Raw genomic sequence first — 15,959 nt, forward strand, 5'->3', positions numbered from 1 at the left:
AACTTTGTCTCCAAGTTTCCGGTTCTGAGCTGGGTAACACAACCTTCGGTGCGCATGCGCGCCGCGCTTCACCTCTGGTTCTAACTCCTCGCCCTGCGGGAGCTCGAGCTTGAGGGAGCCCGAGAAGAAGGGGCGGAGCGGTCCCTGGGCGTGGTGTGGAGGCTCCGAGAGAGTCTGGCCGGATGCCGCACTCCTTGTTCCCACTCCGGGTAGGCTGACTTGGGAGAGGTAAGGAAGGAGCTGTGGTTAGCCGCCTAGACCAGAGGCTCATTGAAGAGGACCGGTGAGGGAAGTCAGACATTTGAAAGTCTCTAAAGCTCTAGTGACTGAGGAACCGGGAGGCCCCAGTTGTCCTCAGGGAGTTTGCGGCAGGAGTTGAGGGAGAGAAGGGGATAGCCCAGCGGAGGCGCAGGAGCCAGACTGCCCCGCGCGAGTCGCCCGCCCACCCGCGTAAGTCGTGTCCCGAGGTGACCCTTTGTCCAACGGCGTCCTCCGCCCGCTTCCCACCCGCGGACTCGGAGACTGAAAGGGGCGCGGAGCCCCTGTTACCCGCCCACGGGACCGGGCGGGCGGGGAAATGGGCGTTGGAGAAAAGAAGATCTCGGAATTTTTTGATTTTTGTCGCCTCTTAAACTCTCAAATCGGTTTTCTAGAAAAGGCTGTGAAGGAGCCAGGGTGCTGGCCGAAGATTACAGCTATCTCTGCCAAACCATCCCGTTGGAAGAATTCTTACTGTACTTTTTAAAATAAAACGTTTTTATGCTTCGGGAAAGTTTGCTCTTTTTTATATTTAAGTTTTAATTACTTAATGCTTGAAATTGAACCCCCAAGGAGTTTTTAGGAGAGATGGAGGATTTAACAAAATAGGCCCGCCAATGCATCTGTCATCGTGGAAACGTGTATTGTGTCATGACGCTTAAAACAGTTGTTTTCTATTTCTGTTAAAGTAAACCATCTTCGAAAACACTGATGTTTTCTGTAAACATGAATAATTTCAACATGAATGCATTTCAATTTTTTTGTATAGTGGGAATATCATGTATAATTTTCTCTGGGTCAACAAAACCGGATTTATCTACTAAATAGAATATCCGTCCTCAAAAATGTATAGCGTAAGTTTAGCATTTTATTTAATTCTTAGATGTAATAACTGGGGCTAGGAACCAGTTTTTGAATTCTGATTTTGCTACTTACTGTGGGATCCTTGAGCAAGCCGTTTAAGCTTCACTGAGCCTCTGTTTCCTCATTTTGAAATGAAATAAAAAAAGTTTTCTGGAGTTGCTTCTAAGAATGAAATGAAATTACATAGGTAAAGAATATGAAAAATAAATATTATTTTTCCCTACTAGTATTTTAAATTACTTAATAGATGTGTAAGATAAAACACAAAACTTTCCTCAAAGAAAGTTCTATTTTTCAATAATACACTATACTTCAAAACTTAGTTAAGAAATGTGCTGGAAAGGTTTTCAAGTAATAGGTGGCCCACTCCCTTCTGTGAGAGTGAGAAAGAGTGCTGAGAAATAAGCAAAACCTATGTTGTATTTTAGGTTAAGTCTCAGAAAATGTTTCTTTTTTTTTTTTTTTACTTCATTGGAAAAGCAGAGTGGATTGCTGTCGCAGAACACCAGGTAGTCTATTTGTTTTTGGTTTTGTTTTTTATTTTTTAGTTGTAGATGGAACAATACATTTATTTATTTGTTTATTTTTACAGGCAAGCTAGGCAAGGGCTCTACCACTGAGCCACAACCCCAGCCCATCTATTAGGATTTGATTTGGAATAGGAAAGAAGAAGAAAAAAAAGTCCATTTCAAGTTCATTGCATTTGAAGTGATTAGCATTAAATATAGTTCATGAACTACAAATCAAAGAATTGTTCTTTGACCTTCCAAAATGATCTAAAATATTTCAAGGGTCTTTACCATCCATCAGACATAGGAGTTTACATATTAGATTGTTTGGAACAGACTGTGTTGTGAAGCAATTTGACACGGAGAGATTCCTTACAACACCATACAGCAAGAAATGTTTTGTTTTGTCAGGAGAGCATTGTAAGTTTAAATTTACCTGGGATCTTCACCTTATTTAATTAGTACCCTAAGTTCTTTAGTTCACTAGCTCCAAGTTCAGTATTTGAATAAATAAAATGCTTTTAAGGTTCATGCACCTTACTTTGTAGTTTAAAAGCCAGATAAGGGTAGATTTCACAATTCTGACTCCTTTCTCAAAGAATGAGCTTATATTAGTCTGTTTTCATGGTGGCTAAGGAAATTGAGTTTGGGAAAGAATGAATGACTTGCTTATGGCCATACAGCTAGTTTATGGCAAAGAAAAGAACTTGGGTCTCCTGATGTTTACACTGTATATATAAGTAATGCATTTCTTTTTATGGAGTTGCTCATATATTGGAATAATAATTATTTTTGATATTGAAGTATAAGGAAATTTAGTTATAAGAAACAGCAAAAAGGCTTAAGATACCTAGTAATAGTGTGGTCATAAGACTCCATTGTATTTTTGGCTCAGCTTGTATGGATAGTAAAGCCCATTTTCAGTAAATGAAGTACAATTAAATACCCTTTATTTTTAAAATTTATTTTTTATTTTTTTACCTTACTATATTACCTTCACCTTGTGCTTTTAAGCATCCTGCAAAGGCCTGTGTGCTAATGGCTTGGTAGTGGTCTGTGGCATTATTCTTAAAGTGGAACACTGGGGAGGTGAACCTAATGGAAGGAAGTTAGATAATTGGGGATATGTCCTTGAAAGGGATATTGGGACTCTTGGGACTCTACCCCTTCCTCTCTGACTTCCCAGCCACCATGAGATAAATACTTACATTATGTGATCCTGCCTTGAGATACTGTGCCAGAGGCCCAAAGTGACATGGCTAAGTGATCATGGGCTGAAACTATGAGCCAAAATAAAATTTCTTTTTAATTAGTTGATAATCTCAAGTATTTTGTGATAGTATTAGCTGACAGTTAAGTAGTTATAATTCTAATTTTAAAAATGATAGACTTATTTTATCTCTGTTGATCCTTTTGAAAGACTTCCCAAAAGGTACATGGAGAAGTGAAAGAGCAGTTTTTCATCAATGGACTTATATAAGATTCAAAAACACTGTACTCCTTCATAAACAGAGGGAAATTTATTCTTTCTACTTCTCATAAATCCATGCTTATGCTTCTTTTGTGCGCTAACACTGTGTTAACTATGACCTTCAGGAAGAATAAGACAAGACTTTTTTTTCTGTATTCTGCTTTATATTTGAAGCTGAATTATTTTCAGTCTTAAACTTTTTCTATTTTTAGAGTATAAACTTGGAGATACTCTGTAGCTAGGTATTCAAAAGAGAAGCATAATCAAGTTTTACGCTGGGCAAGAAGATGCTCTATTCTTTTAAAAACTTAAGTTGTTTTTTAAGTTGGGTAAACAAATTTGCTGAAAATGTCCTGTTGCTATTTTATGATTATGAAAATTAAACTTGCTCAAAAGGCATTGAAGAGCTATGTGGAGGAAACATTCCATAATTCCTTTTCAAACATTCTAATTCTAATATCATTCTGTTAATTTCTATCAAACCCTCTTTCATCTAAAATGCCCTTATAAATCTTGGGCGAAATCCCAAATCAAGAAAAGTGTGTAATTTTGTCTATACTAGGATCTGTATGGAAAATAGACTAATTCCTCAATTGTTCCTACCAGGGCTAAGGAACCTAAATGTATATAGGCTCTAGAGGGCTCTCGGGCATTTTAATCTATTTACCTAAAATCTATTTACCCTTTAAATGAATTAGAACTTAAATAAAGTTAAATTACCATTAGATGTTTACAGGTTAACTACGACCTAGACAATGTAAAACTCTAAGAACATAGATATAATATGAATTTATCCTGAGCAGATAGACCTGACCCTTGATGATTTAAAAATCAAAAATTATGTCAATAAGGACTCCCATCACCTGACCTGAGGTTAACTATATTCTGATTTCTCTTTTTGCGCAGTAGAACTATCCCTCTCACTTTTGGCATTCTTTGAGCAATCAATCAACTAGTCAAAAGAACTTTAGAGTTGCACATATGGTGTCCCACTACATCATGTACAATCAGAGAAATGAAAAGTTGTGCTGCAGTTGTGTACAATGAATCAAAATGCATTCTTCTGTCATTTATACCTGATTAAAATAAATAAATTTTAAAAATAATAACAAAAGGGGTAGGGATGTCACTCAGTATTAGAACACCTGGGTTCAATTCCCATTACTAGAAGACAAAATTTTAAAAAAAAAAATGGTATCTAGTAGGATTTCAAAGGGCTGTAATCAGTACCAAATCAAAGGAGTTTTAAGTTTTGTTAGATTTACATAACTATTTTAATATAAGCCAATGAAGCCATACTTTGGAATCTTAAAAAAAGCTTCAGATGTGATGTTGGTATGATTAGTACATTCTTAAGGATGGAACCACTTTGATAATTCCTTTTTAAGATAATTTAGCTACTTTATTTTTCAATTTTTATTATATATTTATGTGTTTTAAATTTTATAATTCATTATTTTAAATTGCAATAAATACTCTGAGGACAAAACAGAAAATAATACACAAATGATGCTCAATATATAAAAGACAGGTATTTTCATCTGGACTGATTGTTACATACAGCCATTTGTATTTAATCTTTTCACTCCAAAAGTATATTTCTATGTTATGTAAAATACATTTAATATACAAGATTAGACAAATTTTTAATAATTTGTTCTAGTTATACATGACAATAGAATGCATTTTCACATTCAACCTTAACTTTTGACTCCAAAGAAAATGAATTGTTTAGAATAGTAAAATATGTTTTTGCCAAAAGTTCATTACAACGTAACTTACCAGTTAGTTTCCTTAATCATCCTCAACTTAGGATGGGGTTACATCCTGATAAAAGTTGAAAATAGAATACACTTAATACACTTAACCTACTGAATATTGTGACTGAGCAACACAGTACATTGTCAAGTATCAACTATTTATCTTTATAATCTTGTGACTGGGAACTATAGCTTATTGATCCTGCCTAGCATTGCAAGAGAATATCAAACCATGTATTGCTAGCCCAGGAAAAGATCAAGATTCTAAATTTGAGGTACAGAATTGCTTTTGCATTGTTGTAAGTTGGAGGACCATCCATAGAATATACACTCATTTCATTGCAATTACCAGTCTGTTCATTAGTGATTTTTTTTAATTGGAATAATAAGATTGTATATATTCCAAGTTTTCTTTTGGAGTCTACTTTAAAGGTTTTATATTTTTCTTTTCACTTTTTGAACAAATCAGAGACCAGAAATACATGGAATGCTATTTTAAATAAGCCAAAAGTGTATTATAAAATTAATTTAATACTGCTTAAATGAAGAGAGAGAAAAAGACAAGAAAAAATCCAGCTGTTCAGACATTGGTGAGTATGTCTCACAATCCAAGTCAGCCTTCCTCATCAGAGGTAAGAAAATAATGTCTATCATTGTTTTTGAAAAGTTGATAAAGCAAAAATGAATTATATAAAGTATTAGAAATTGATTGCACCAGAGTCCCAACTTCATGTATCCTATTAACTGATATTACTATTTCATCTTTAACTCACTTTCTCTAGTAATCTAAGTTGAGACCTACAATGAAGTGATTCTATCACCTTTTTTCCTCCACTATTACCCAACTATGATGCCCTCCTTAGGCTTGAATTTCATACAGTCTTGGTCATTCTTGACTCACACTTTGACTCCTTGCCCCTCTCTTGTTCTATTCTACTCCTTTGCAAAATAACAACCTAGTTGATTCATTTCTCTACCTATTCTGCACCTATTCCTTAGTAACTAAACATGAATGGATAAAAATAGACCAGTATAAGGACCATTCCCACTTTAAATTCATGACCAGTAGAATCTTTTGCTTTTAGGCATTCATACCCTTTGTCACTTATTCATTCACTCTTCTCTTCAACACAAGTGTTTCATACCTTCTCAAATCCCTAATACCTTTTCTCCATTCTCTCTTAAACCAATTCCAATCAATCCTTCACCTTTCACAAAACTTTTCTTGCTAAAGTCACCTCTTCATTACTAAATCTAACCTCTTAAAATTGGGTTATCTCAGGATTCAGCTCTTTGTTCTCTCTGCACTCATTACATGGTGGTCTCATCCAATCTAGTAGATTTAAATACCAACTTTATGGTAAGGATTTATACATTTTTATCATCATCCCAGTCCTCTTTCCCAAACTCCAGATTCATGTCTACATATATTCAACTGACTACTTGACATCTCTCTTTGGATGATCAATAGACATTTCAAATATAACATATCTGATAGGGAATCTTTCCCTTCTCCTGGAAACTTGCACTACCTGTGGCTATTACCATCTCAGGTGATTGCAAATCTATTCTTTCATTATTTGAGCCCAAATGCCTTGGAGTCATACTTGATTCTTCTTGCATACATGACTCCTACTTGAGTCTTTTCTCCCAAACTCTACATATACACAAAATTTGACTACTCACCTCTACTGCTAGCATATTAGTCCGTGTCACCATCCTCTTACACTTTAGTTACTCTAATAGTTTCATAATAAGTTCCTTTTTTTTTTTTTTGCCCCTTACAATCTATTTTGGCTATTATTGCTTTAACCTGTTATCAAATGTAGAAATACTTTACAGTAATTTGTGTCTCATGGTGTAATGCAATATGAAATATAAGTCACCATTTGTAAAATACTCTTGCCTCCGATGGATAACTTGTGTCATTAGAAGGCTGTACCATTGACTATTTACAGGAGTTAAAGGGGTTGGAGAAATAAATGCCACCTTAAAGACAATGAGGTAAATTCATTCTATAAGATAATTGGCTCTATCACTTTAAAAAACTTAATGTAACAGGGCTGGGGTTATGGCTGGGGATCTTATATTTGCCTAGCATGTGCAAAGCTCTGGATTCCACCATCATCACCACACACACACACACACACACAAAAAAAAAAAAAAAAAAAAAAAAACAAGAAAAACAATCTCAATATTTTGAAGAATCAATTGAGATTTTTTAAAACATAACAACTAAAAGCAATATGTTATCCTCAACTGAATTCTAGGTTGAAAAAATATTTTGTGGACAATTGGAGAAATTATAGATTTGATATTAGTCTACATTAAGGAATAGTTAATTTTCTTTATGTGAAAATGGTATTGTGACTGTATTAAAGAAGTCCTTGCTTTTAGAAGATGGATACCAAAGTATGAGTATGTCTAATTTACTTTAAATATTTTATTGAGAGAGAAAAAAAGAATTAACAAGAAAAATGTTAACTTTTGAATCTAAATCATATTTATATTATTTGAAAATTCATAATATTTTTACTTATGTATATAAAATATATGCATCAAATTTTTCATAAAAAATTATAAAATATGTCAGGTCTTGCCATGCTTCTATTAAAACCCTGCACTGGCTTCCTATCTTGTAAGGTAAAGGCTTTTAAATGGCTCAGAGGCCCTACTTAATTTCTTCCCCTTACCTCCTTTTTTCTCTTTTATCTCCTACTATTCTTTTCCCACTCTCTCTTCTTCATTTATACTGGTACTCATAATGGTCATCTTAAAGCCTTTGGTTTAGCCCTTCCTGGAACTCTATTTCTTCCCTTGACTAATTCATTCTTTCCCTTAAATCTTTACTCAGTTCCCACCTTTTCCCTGAAATCTACTATAAATATTCTTTGTAAAACTGAAGGCTTCTCTATCCCTTATCCTCTCAATTTTCCTTACCTTGCTCTTATTCTTTTTTCCTAGTAATTACCCCTCTCTTATACAGTATATAACCTATTAGTGCTTTGTATTTATTGATTTTTGTCTATATCCCTCACAGAACCAGGACTAGTCTAAGGCAAATTAAATACTTGCTGTGGGTGCAAAATTTAAGGGGGCATCAAAAATTCAGTAAATCAAGATAAATATTTTAATACAATATTTTTTAAGTTAAATTTATTTCAAAAAATTCGTGGTGAACAAGATAATGATATTTTAAATAGACACAATCTAACAGTACTATGCATAGCAACTTTGAAGTCTAAAATTTAAAAAAAATGTACCCTACACATATATATATATGCCTTCTAATTACTTAAGTAGTTAATGATTTTAATAAAAATATTATTGATGAGTTGCTTCCAGAAAGCCAGAACATAAAATTATGATAAATTATGGTTTTAGTATAAATAAAATATTTAACCTTAAAATATATAAACTTTTAAAACTTGCAGTATTTTTCAACTACTTTCTTGTTATAGAAATATAGCACTCTTATAATATTGCTATAATGTTATTATAATATAATGTTATAATTACTATAATATTGCTATAATGTTATTGTTATAGTAAACTCATTGAATTATTATTTAGAAATATATATATATAAATGTTTAGTTCAAGAAATATTTCTCTCCTGTGACATATTAAAACATTTATATAAAAATAAAATCATATTTACTTCAAACTTGTTAAGGTTTTACAGATACTTAATAGTATAGCTAGGGAATAATCTTTCACATACTCTGCAGTTCAAAATGCAAAATGTGGCAAATTTTATTATCTGATCTATGCAAACATTTGAATTGTTGGTTTATTTTTCATATATCAAAAATATAGAAGTAATTTACTTGGTAAAACTTGAGCAAAACCTTTAGTTCAGGGACCATTTTTATGTCTAATAAAAATTACTAATATTAATAATAATAGGTCATATTAAAACTTTTAAAGTTTTCTCAGATATTTAATATTGCAGTTAAAGTAAAATGATTTCAAGGCTTTCACGTTTAATATGCAGTGAGTATCAACCTTCCTTAGACTAAAAAAATTGAGACTGCAGTAATTGTTTCTGTTCTAGCCATCTAACTATTCTAAACAGAAGATTTCTAATTAGAGCCATAACAAAACATTAACAGAGAATTAGTTTTATACAAGCACAGACAAGCTTACAGTCATCCCCTACATCAAGAATAGATTCTTCCTGGAACTCTGGGAAGCAAATATGTTCCTGACAAACCACAGTATGAACCCTTTTGTAGGTGCTAAAAGCAAAGGATTGTACAAGGTCACTCTAGTGGAACTGATAAGAGAGAAGTCAGGGAGAGATAAAGATTGGTGATCAGAAAATTGATCTTTACCATATAGTATTCTTACTACAGGCCACAGACAAAAACACCATTCATCAAGGATATTGAGGTACTCTAGAAGCCAAGCCACATCTATGACAGTGTTTCCAAAGGAAATGTATTCCAGCTGGGGTTGTGGCTCAGTGGTAGAGTGCTTGCCTGGCATGTATGAAGCTCTAGATTTGATCCTCAGCATTACATAAAAATAAATAGATAAAATAAAGGTATCATGTCCATCTACAGCTTAAAAAAACATATTAAAAACCCATAATGATCCAATTATACAATATTATCTGTCTGCTTTGAGCTCCTAGCACTGTGACTGGTATCTACTATGGGACTTAAATATAAATTTTAAAAAAGGAAAGAAATGTACTCCAAACGAATATTTTGGGGTTCTTCATTTTGTTTGTGGGTTGTTTTTGTTTTGTTTTATTTTGTTTTGTCTGTATGTTCAGAGGGATACATTATTCCATGTTTATTTCAGTTGTGTTTATTAAACTTAAAATTCTATAGGAGATCAATTGGGTTTTTTTCAATTTTAAAAACATTTTAATTGATATTCTTCTCATTCAGTTGGTGGAACTTCATGTTTTTTATGTCCCTGAAGGATCGTGGAACTATAAGTTAAATACTATTTCAATAGAAGTTATTAACAAATTTATTTCTGCTGGATTTATAAGGCAAGTATTTTGTGCATGTAACAAAATACCTAAAAAATATTTTTTTCTGCAGAGAAAAATATTTCCTAGAAATTTAAAAGTTGTAAATGAAAAATATTTTGCCCATGTCATGGACCCATTCCTAATTTAATGAATATTGACAAACAGTACTATGTAGTAGTTAAATCAAACATAGCTGTAGGAATAGATGTCATTTGACCATAATATGCCACCCAGAGAATAGTGTATAATGTGTAAGAATTAAGGAACAAATTATCTAAAATTAAAAATCTGATGAAGAGCTGTGAATAATGGTTACAGCAATATGTCCACTGTTATTTTCTTAGAATTCTTTAAAAATATATGCAAAAGAATTGCATATGCAAGACTCTGAGTTCAATCTCTAGCATGGCAAAAAATAAAAATATAAACAAAGAACATAATTAAATGTATATATATATCTATATTTATATGTGTATATGTGTATTTTCAAATTCACAGAAACATGACACATGATCTGACCTCCTATTGTTAACGTCACCTAGTTGAGTGCCTTTCTTCTTTATTTCCTCATCACTTTTCCAATCCTATTAGTTTCCTTTCTGTTCTAGAGCACATCAGAAATGGCCCTACCTCAAGACTCTTGTACTTTCTGTTCCTTTTGTCTAGAATACATTTTCTGCCCTTACCCTCTTATCTCATTCAGTTCTGTACCCAAATATGACTTGTTTGTGTATATATTCTTTGATCATTGTATTTTAAATAACAGCTACAGTCTCTTTTCCTTTTCCCTGCTTTACTTACTTAGCAGTATCTTATCAATTATGTTTTTTACTATGTATTTTGCTATTTTTCTTTCCCATCACTAGATTATAAAAGCTATGAGGGCATATATTTTTGTATGTTGATTGCTGTTCTCCCATCCTTTAGAACAATGTGACACATAATAGGTGCACAATAAATATTTGTTGATCAAACAATTGTTCACTGAATGAATTCTCTAATATTTCCCATAATATATCTTTTAAAAAACAAGTACTTAGAACAATGACATAATATTGTCTTTAAATTTTAGACATTGAGAAAAGGATCCCTAATGGGCAAATGTAGTAGAATCTGACAGCATTGATCATTAAACACATTTTAAGCACTAGCTACTCCTGTTAAACTTCCAAAATAAATATCTATGCCTAAGTCATTCTTTAATATATATGTAAAAGCATATAAATTACACGGAAATTTTGTTTTAGTCATAAAATTTGGAAGTGGAATAGCAAAATAGACAATCATTTTCCTTTTCAGTATTAAAATGACTTTTATAAATAGTATTCGTTTGCATAATTTTAGAAGATAGACTTAATCATTTACTTTGAAAAATATTTGCTTAAGATTATAAAGTGCTAAGCAATGTAGAAATGTAATATAGTAAGCTCTGTCTGATAATTAAATCAACATTTATGTTTGAGATAACTAACATTATTAAACCATTAATATATCCAAACTCTTTATTTCTTTCTACCTCATATAAGGCAATTTTATTACATTTCAGAGTATCTCCTCAACTTACTTTACAAGCCCTGAGGTTGCGACTTGGTGAGTTCCTTGGTGAAGATGCTGTTGCAGAAAAATTTTTATTCCTGAAATGCATTGGAAATAATTTAGCTGTGGTAAGAGTTCTTATTTTTTTTCCTTCTGATTAAAGAAAAGCATTCATTATCAAATTATGTATCTTAAATGCTTGTGAACTCAGCTTCTTAACATACTGTAAGACATGTAATCTTAATTATAAAATATCACTAAGCACATAGATCATGAAAAATGGATCTCCTTGGCATGTTACCAGGCACTAAAATGGTGGGATGTGTCAATTTCCTTGAAAAGGAAGACAAAGTTAACTAATAATATCAATAATATATATTGTTTTTAAACAATGTTTTTAAAAAGTACTTGTGTTGTAGCGAAAACAGGGTTCTTTTTTATTTGGGTCACAACTAGCCTTATTGTTTTTAAAATGACAATGGCCCCAATATATTTTTTGGTGTTAGCTATTACCTACTGAACACTTCTATTGGTAGTTTCTGTAATCTGATGGCAGGATATTCTAAGGGAGGACATTTTTAACTAAAATTTCCAATCTCTCAAGCCATCAGACATCAAAGTTTCTGATTTATCCTGTCTATATATAAGGTTTATTTCTTTAATCAAGATTGTCAACATTTAAACTTCAAAATGTAGTATATTCATATGCCACTCAAGTTAACATATTATGTCATTGCCAAGTGTTCATTGATGTGATTATTTAATATTTAACTCTTATCATTAGATTTTAGTCCTTTGTGAGCAGGGACTTTATTTACCATTGTATTTATAACCAGTGCCTAACAAAGGTTTAAATCTTTATCAAACAAATTAAGTAATGAATGATAATGGATAATAAGTCTCTCCCACCCAAAGTACTATTATAATTTGCAATGTAGGATTCTTAGATCAGTAGCTAAATTTAAAGATGTTTTTGTTATTGGGGTTCTATTTAGTATGCCATAATATTAATTTACTGATTGTTAAATTAGTTCTCCTCAGAGAAGAAAGGGAACATAATTTTTTGTTCTTTTTTTATTATATGTAAATTTATAAAATATCAACCACAGAATCCCAAGCTGGGAACATAAGTGTAACTTAGATCAACTTCTAAAATCCTTCTAATATTTTATTTTAAACAAATATTTATTGATATTTTATTTTCTAGAAAGCCAAAAAATGGATATGAATTCTTCCCTTAAAGTATGTTCAGTGTAATGGTAAAATAAGTGGTGAAGGTAAAATATTATCTATAGTCACAGAAAAGAAAAAAAAGATTTTTTTCAGCAGAGGAAAGCAGAGTAGAGAAATTTGAGGAAGAAGCAATATGTAAATTTGGATTTTGAAAGAAATATTTGGTCTTGTAAAAATAAAGTGTGTGAATGGCTTTCTGAGTAGAGAAAATAAGATGAGCATGGAAGTAAGAAAGCAGGCAACTGAGAAAGAATTGATTCATTTCATTAAACATTAGCTGTGGGAAAGGGAACAGTGCCTGGCACAAAGTGACTCCATGTAAGATAGCCATAATTATTATTATTAAGTGACATAGAATTCCTATTATGTTGAGTGTGCAGTGAGAAAAGTTATGAAGTACTTTGTTGAATATCTTGAATGCCAGACTAAAAGTTTGAATTTTTTTTTCTGAAATCTTGAGTTTTTCAGCAATAGAGTTACATGAGGGCTGGGGTTGTGGCTCACATAAAAATAAATAAATAAAAATAAAGACATTGTGTCTACCTACAACTAACAGAATGCTTTAAAAAAAATAGAGTGACATGATGAGAGCTTTCAGTACAATAATTGGGTCTCACTGAGAAGTAACAAGAGACTAGAGACAGGGATTCCAGCAAGAAGGCTTTTACAGTGGTTCAGGCAAGAGATAAGGAAAAACTCAGATTTCATCTACTACCATCTTCTCCTTGGTTCTCTATACTTCAGTTCCAAACATCTTACTTTGGTCCTTACATATAACAGACATCTCTGATTTACGGTCCTTGCACTTACCTTGCAATCACTTTCCCTGAGTTTTGGATAGCTGGCTGCTCTTTGTAATTCATTCGAGCTCAAATACATAATCTTTTCAAAAGGACTTTTCTTGACCATCCAGTTTTTAGAACTTTTTTCTCCAACTTACTCTTTATTATATCACTCTGTTTTATTCTCATGAGTCATATATCACAATCCTAAATTGTTTTTTTAATTTAATATCTGCTTTCACAAGTAGAATGTGAGGTCTACGAGAGCAGTGACTTTGTCTTATTTATCATTGTATCCTCACCAAGTAGAACACCTGACATATGGTATATCTTCAATATCTGCTAAAATAAATAAATTGAAAGCAAACTATAGGGGTAGACTATATGGGAAATAAGTCTACAAAATTGGACTCTGGAGTGATTACCAGGTTTTGAATCCTAACTTGGAAACTTCTATTTATAAAATCTTGGGCAAGTTACTTAATTTCTTTTTGCTTCAGTCTCCTCTGTTAACTATAAGTAATGTTAGTGCCTATCACATGAAATTGTTGAGGATTAACTGAGCTAACATATGTAATAACATAAAACAGTGCCCGGCACAAAGTGACTCCATGTAAGATAGCCATAATTATTATTATTAAGTGACATAGAATGGGTGTGCAATGAGTATAATGAGGATTAAATTCTACATTTTTCTAAAATATAGCCATAGCTATTAGTTTTTAAATTTGACTTATATCATACAGATATATGCTTTTTACAAAAAAAGTGGAGGTAAAAATAATTGGAAAATTTCACAAAAGCTCTTATTTTTTTCTCATCCATTTGTTTCTAGGTGAAAGAAAAGCAAGAACCAGAACTGAAACTCAAATCATTTGCTCCTCCATACGTATGTAATGTGACATTTTAAATTGATGCTAATTTTAATTGTTTTTTTAATTATAAACTAATTTTTAAATTTTCCTATATGTTTTAGGCTCTTCAACCAGAATTATATTTGCTTCCTGTAATGGACCATTTAGGAAACGTTTATTCAGCATCATCATCAGTTACTTTAGATGGGCAGCAGACTAATAGTGATATTGCTGAAATTGATGGAACAATCCATAGACCAGTTAGTGCAACTTTGTCAAAGGAAGAACTTGGAAAGGATCCCAATTTCTTAGAAAACACTTTGAAAGACCTTATTAACACGAATCAGGAAGAAGGTGATTTCAATTAAAATGGGAACAACAAAGAGGTTATTTTAAGTCCATGTGTTTTCCAAAGTGGTTGTACTCAGTATCTTAGTACATAATTCAGGACCACAGTGTAAATTAAAATACCACTCAAAGCTTTATGGAGAGTAATTGCCCACTTCAGTAGCCACTTGACCTTATACTCTGTTCAGGAATACTGGGATTCTACTTTGGATATTTGTTTCCCAGATATCATTTTCTTGAGCCTTTAAATGACATGTCCAGACAAAGAAGAAGGTAAAGATTCTCACTGAGCATCTCACTGGCATCAATAAACAGTAAATATTAGTGTGCCTAAGATTAAAGAAAGTGCCAAGTTTGAAACATCATCAAGTCCTAAACTTCCTATTGAACCATAATCTTGCCATTATATCAGATATTTTATATCTCCTTGTTTCTGTGCTCCACATTCTGAATAATTTCTTTAGATTTGTTTACTGTTTTTTAGGTATTTAAAAATATTTCTATATTATCTTCTGGCTTGCATAATTTCAGATGATAGGTCTACTGTATTTTTATTTTCATTTCTCTTTTTTCCTCTGCTGTCTTTAAGATTTTACTTTGATTTTCAGCAGTATGATTATATATATATATATATATATATATATATATATATATATTACTTTAATTTTATTCAAATCTTGATTGGCGTTCTCTGCATTATGCTTTTACTGTTACAAAGATCAACAGATACATGTCCTATACTCTTACCAAAATGTACCGTGATATCTATTGAATTTTGTATCATTGTTTATTTTGATGGGGCATGGAGAGGGAATGGTAGGTATATCCATTTTTTATTTATTTAGCATTGAATAAATCTTTTATAAAAAATTCTTTTCATTAGACTAAATAATTTGGCAATGCCTGCTAGGAAATAAATTATAGTGGCCAAACTGAATTAAACGAATGTGGGCTTCAGGTTGCAAAATAGTTTGACAACCTTTGCAAAATGACTTCTCAAATATTAATTTGACATTTTTTTCTAAATTAAAAAATTTATTTCTGGGGGGTGGAAATCTACATGAATGCTGCTAAGTTCATGGATCTTATGTTAATGTATAGATCATGTGGTTCATTAATGTTAATGATTAAAAACAACTCAAATGGAAAATGCTACTGAAATGAAGGGAGATTCTATAAATGAAAATTTATGTGATATTTTATGCTCTTTATTTATACAAACATTTTCCAGGAAAAGAGTTCCTCAGAAGACTATTTCAAAAGATGCTTTTGGTAAAAGGTGTCCTTTTTTTTTTTTTAAGAAATACATGACAGTAGAGTGTATTTTGACCTATTATACATACGTGGAGTACAA

The 15,959-nt window shown here is 32.1% G+C and overlaps 1 protein-coding gene across 2 annotated transcripts in view; it reads left to right on the forward strand.

Annotated features, from left to right (window-relative positions):
- Nucleotides 1–129: 129 nt before the first annotated feature.
- Spata1 (spermatogenesis associated 1) overlaps nt 130–15,959 on the forward strand; it is a 43,556-nt gene continuing 27,726 nt past the window's right edge. Inside the window, exons 1-6 of one of the 2 annotated variants that reach the window (XM_027935087.2) lie at nt 130–228; nt 5,332–5,494; nt 9,764–9,870; nt 11,399–11,516; nt 14,239–14,292; nt 14,380–14,611. In XM_027935087.2, the coding sequence (XP_027790888.1) occupies nt 5,405–5,494; nt 9,764–9,870; nt 11,399–11,516; nt 14,239–14,292; nt 14,380–14,611 (601 nt within the window). In that variant the 5' untranslated portion in view covers nt 130–228; nt 5,332–5,404. The remainder of the gene's footprint in view (nt 229–5,331; nt 5,495–9,763; nt 9,871–11,398; nt 11,517–14,238; nt 14,293–14,379; nt 14,612–15,959) is intronic. The other variant, XM_071617988.1, reaches the window with a different exon arrangement.

The sequence above is a fragment of the Marmota flaviventris genome, chromosome 10 (genome assembly GCF_047511675.1).
Source record: "Marmota flaviventris isolate mMarFla1 chromosome 10, mMarFla1.hap1, whole genome shotgun sequence".
In the NCBI taxonomy this organism is placed as follows: Eukaryota; Metazoa; Chordata; class Mammalia; order Rodentia; family Sciuridae; genus Marmota; species Marmota flaviventris.